The sequence below is a fragment of the Globicephala melas genome, chromosome X (genome assembly GCF_963455315.2).
Source record: "Globicephala melas chromosome X, mGloMel1.2, whole genome shotgun sequence".
Taxonomy (NCBI): Eukaryota; Metazoa; Chordata; class Mammalia; order Artiodactyla; family Delphinidae; genus Globicephala; species Globicephala melas.
In genome coordinates this window covers 109,286,938-109,288,591 of record NC_083335.1, presented here as the reverse complement: position 1 = coordinate 109,288,591, position 1,654 = coordinate 109,286,938, and the positions used below count along the sequence as shown (strand labels likewise).

Sequence of the window (1,654 nt, the reverse complement as noted above, 5' to 3'; positions counted from 1 at the left end):
ATATCCCACTTCCACTAAATAGTAGTTTCTTACCAAGAAGAAACAGTTGAATTATTCTTAAAGCATACATGTTCACATTATTATATGATAAACTTTGTCGGTGGAACGGCCACCCGCGGTCTCCTGCGCAGATGGGCTCCGTGGCCTAGCGCCCTGGTCCCCGCCGCCCGTGATCGCGCTCCCAGTCCCGCGAGGGGTCGTCGCCGAGGCTTCTCTCAGCCCACAGGCAAAAGCATGGCAGCCATGCCCTCCAGCGGCCCACTCGTGGCCACCCACGACTACTACCGGCGCCGCCTGAGTGCCACTTCCAGTAACAGCTCCTACGGAAGTGCCGAGTGCCCTGGGGAAGCCATCCCCCACCAGCCCGCTCTCCCCAAAGCCCACCCAGGACACGGGTGGGCTAGCTTCTTTTTCAGGAACTCCACTCTCCCGTTCATGGCCACAGTGTTTGCGTCCTCAGAGCACTCGGAATCTGCCCAGGCCTCCGCCAGCACGATCACCTATGACCTGGCTCGGGAAGCCGTGGGGAAGCAGCAGCCTGGCAAAACCAACTGTAGGCCCCCGTCCTGAGTGGCCCCCAACAGCTGCCAGGCTTCCTTCCAAGGCACTAGGCTCATCAGAGCCCCCCCTTCCCTCCCGACACTAAGCGGGCTGCAGCCAGCGGAAGCAGTTGTTTTTTAATATTAAAACAGCAAAACACCAAAAAGGAAGTTGAGAGGACCCCACTCCTTACTATCCAAGCCACACAAGAGCCTTCCTGACACCCCAAAACCCTGTGCCTTGCACCAAGTGGAAAATAAACTCCAAGGAGCCGGCAAAAAAAAAAACAAAAACAGTCAATCCTCTACAATTCAAATGTCCAGGTGAAGATTATAATCTTCACATATTAACTATTTTGTTTACGTATCTAGAAGAAACAGCTCAATTAATATAAAAACATGTTTAGTAAAGATTACATAATAGTTTATCTGCTGTAGCTTAACTCCCAAATATTCAGTTTCAGTTTTCAAGTATTAACTTTATTTTCCATGCTTGTGTATCTTTGTATCCCCAACTTCTCAGCAAAGAGAGAAGAAAAAGGACCTAAGGTGTTCTCCAGGACACATCCTTGAGGTGACAGTGATGCGCAGCAGGACCCTGTGGGGCTCCTGGGCACAAAAGCTTTTCTGTGTCCCCCATTCCTTGATTACAGGAAACCGGCTTCATTCAGCCTCCACGACCTTCCCTGAGTGCGGAGGAGCAGGTTCAAACAGATGCTAATTAGGGAAGGGAGGGGATACAGAGACAAGGGAGGAACAGTCAAGAGAAACAATAGTGTAATTTTGGGGCTGGGTCCTGGTTCCCCCCAAGGGATACACACACACTGTAACAGTATCTTTGAGCTGCTCTGCAGATACTGAAGCCCTCACCAGGTGGGAGAAGTTAACGGTTAATTACAGTATGCTGCCTATGCTGCCCAGCAGCACGTAGACCCCAGACTAGTTGGAACCAGAAGGTGGATGATGCTGACGCCCACTTACCTCCCCACCAGCCAATCAGAAGAATGTCCACGAGCTCATCACATTCTCCTTGAACCATTACTATAAAATTTCTCACTACCCCCTCCACGTTGGGACGCACAGTTTTGAGGGCATTAGCCACCTGTGGCCCCCTT

The 1,654-nt window shown here is 51.1% G+C and overlaps 1 protein-coding gene across 1 annotated transcript; it reads left to right on the top strand.

Annotated features, from left to right (window-relative positions):
- The first annotated feature begins 234 nt into the window (after positions 1-234).
- On the top strand, positions 235-1,264 carry LOC115845664 (pancreatic progenitor cell differentiation and proliferation factor-like). Its single transcript, XM_070044671.1, has 3 exons — positions 235-365; positions 403-553; positions 1,193-1,264. Exons 1-3 carry the CDS (start codon positions 235-237, stop codon positions 1,262-1,264), a joined length of 354 nt encoding a protein of 117 aa, XP_069900772.1.
- The last annotated feature ends 390 nt before the right edge of the window (positions 1,265-1,654 follow it).

Bases quoted from the DNA above. Each gene is read 5' to 3' on its own strand.
- LOC115845664 (XM_070044671.1), top strand. From the start codon at position 235: ATGGCAGCCATGCCCTCCAGCGGCCCACTCGTGGCCACCCACGACTAC. The intron at 366-402 runs CGCTCTCCCCAA...CACGGGTGGGCT, and splicing joins GAAGCCATCCCCCACCAGCC to AGCTTCTTTTTCAGGAACTC. The intron at 554-1,192 runs GTAGGCCCCCGT...CCTTGATTACAG, and splicing joins GCAGCCTGGCAAAACCAACT to GAAACCGGCTTCATTCAGCC.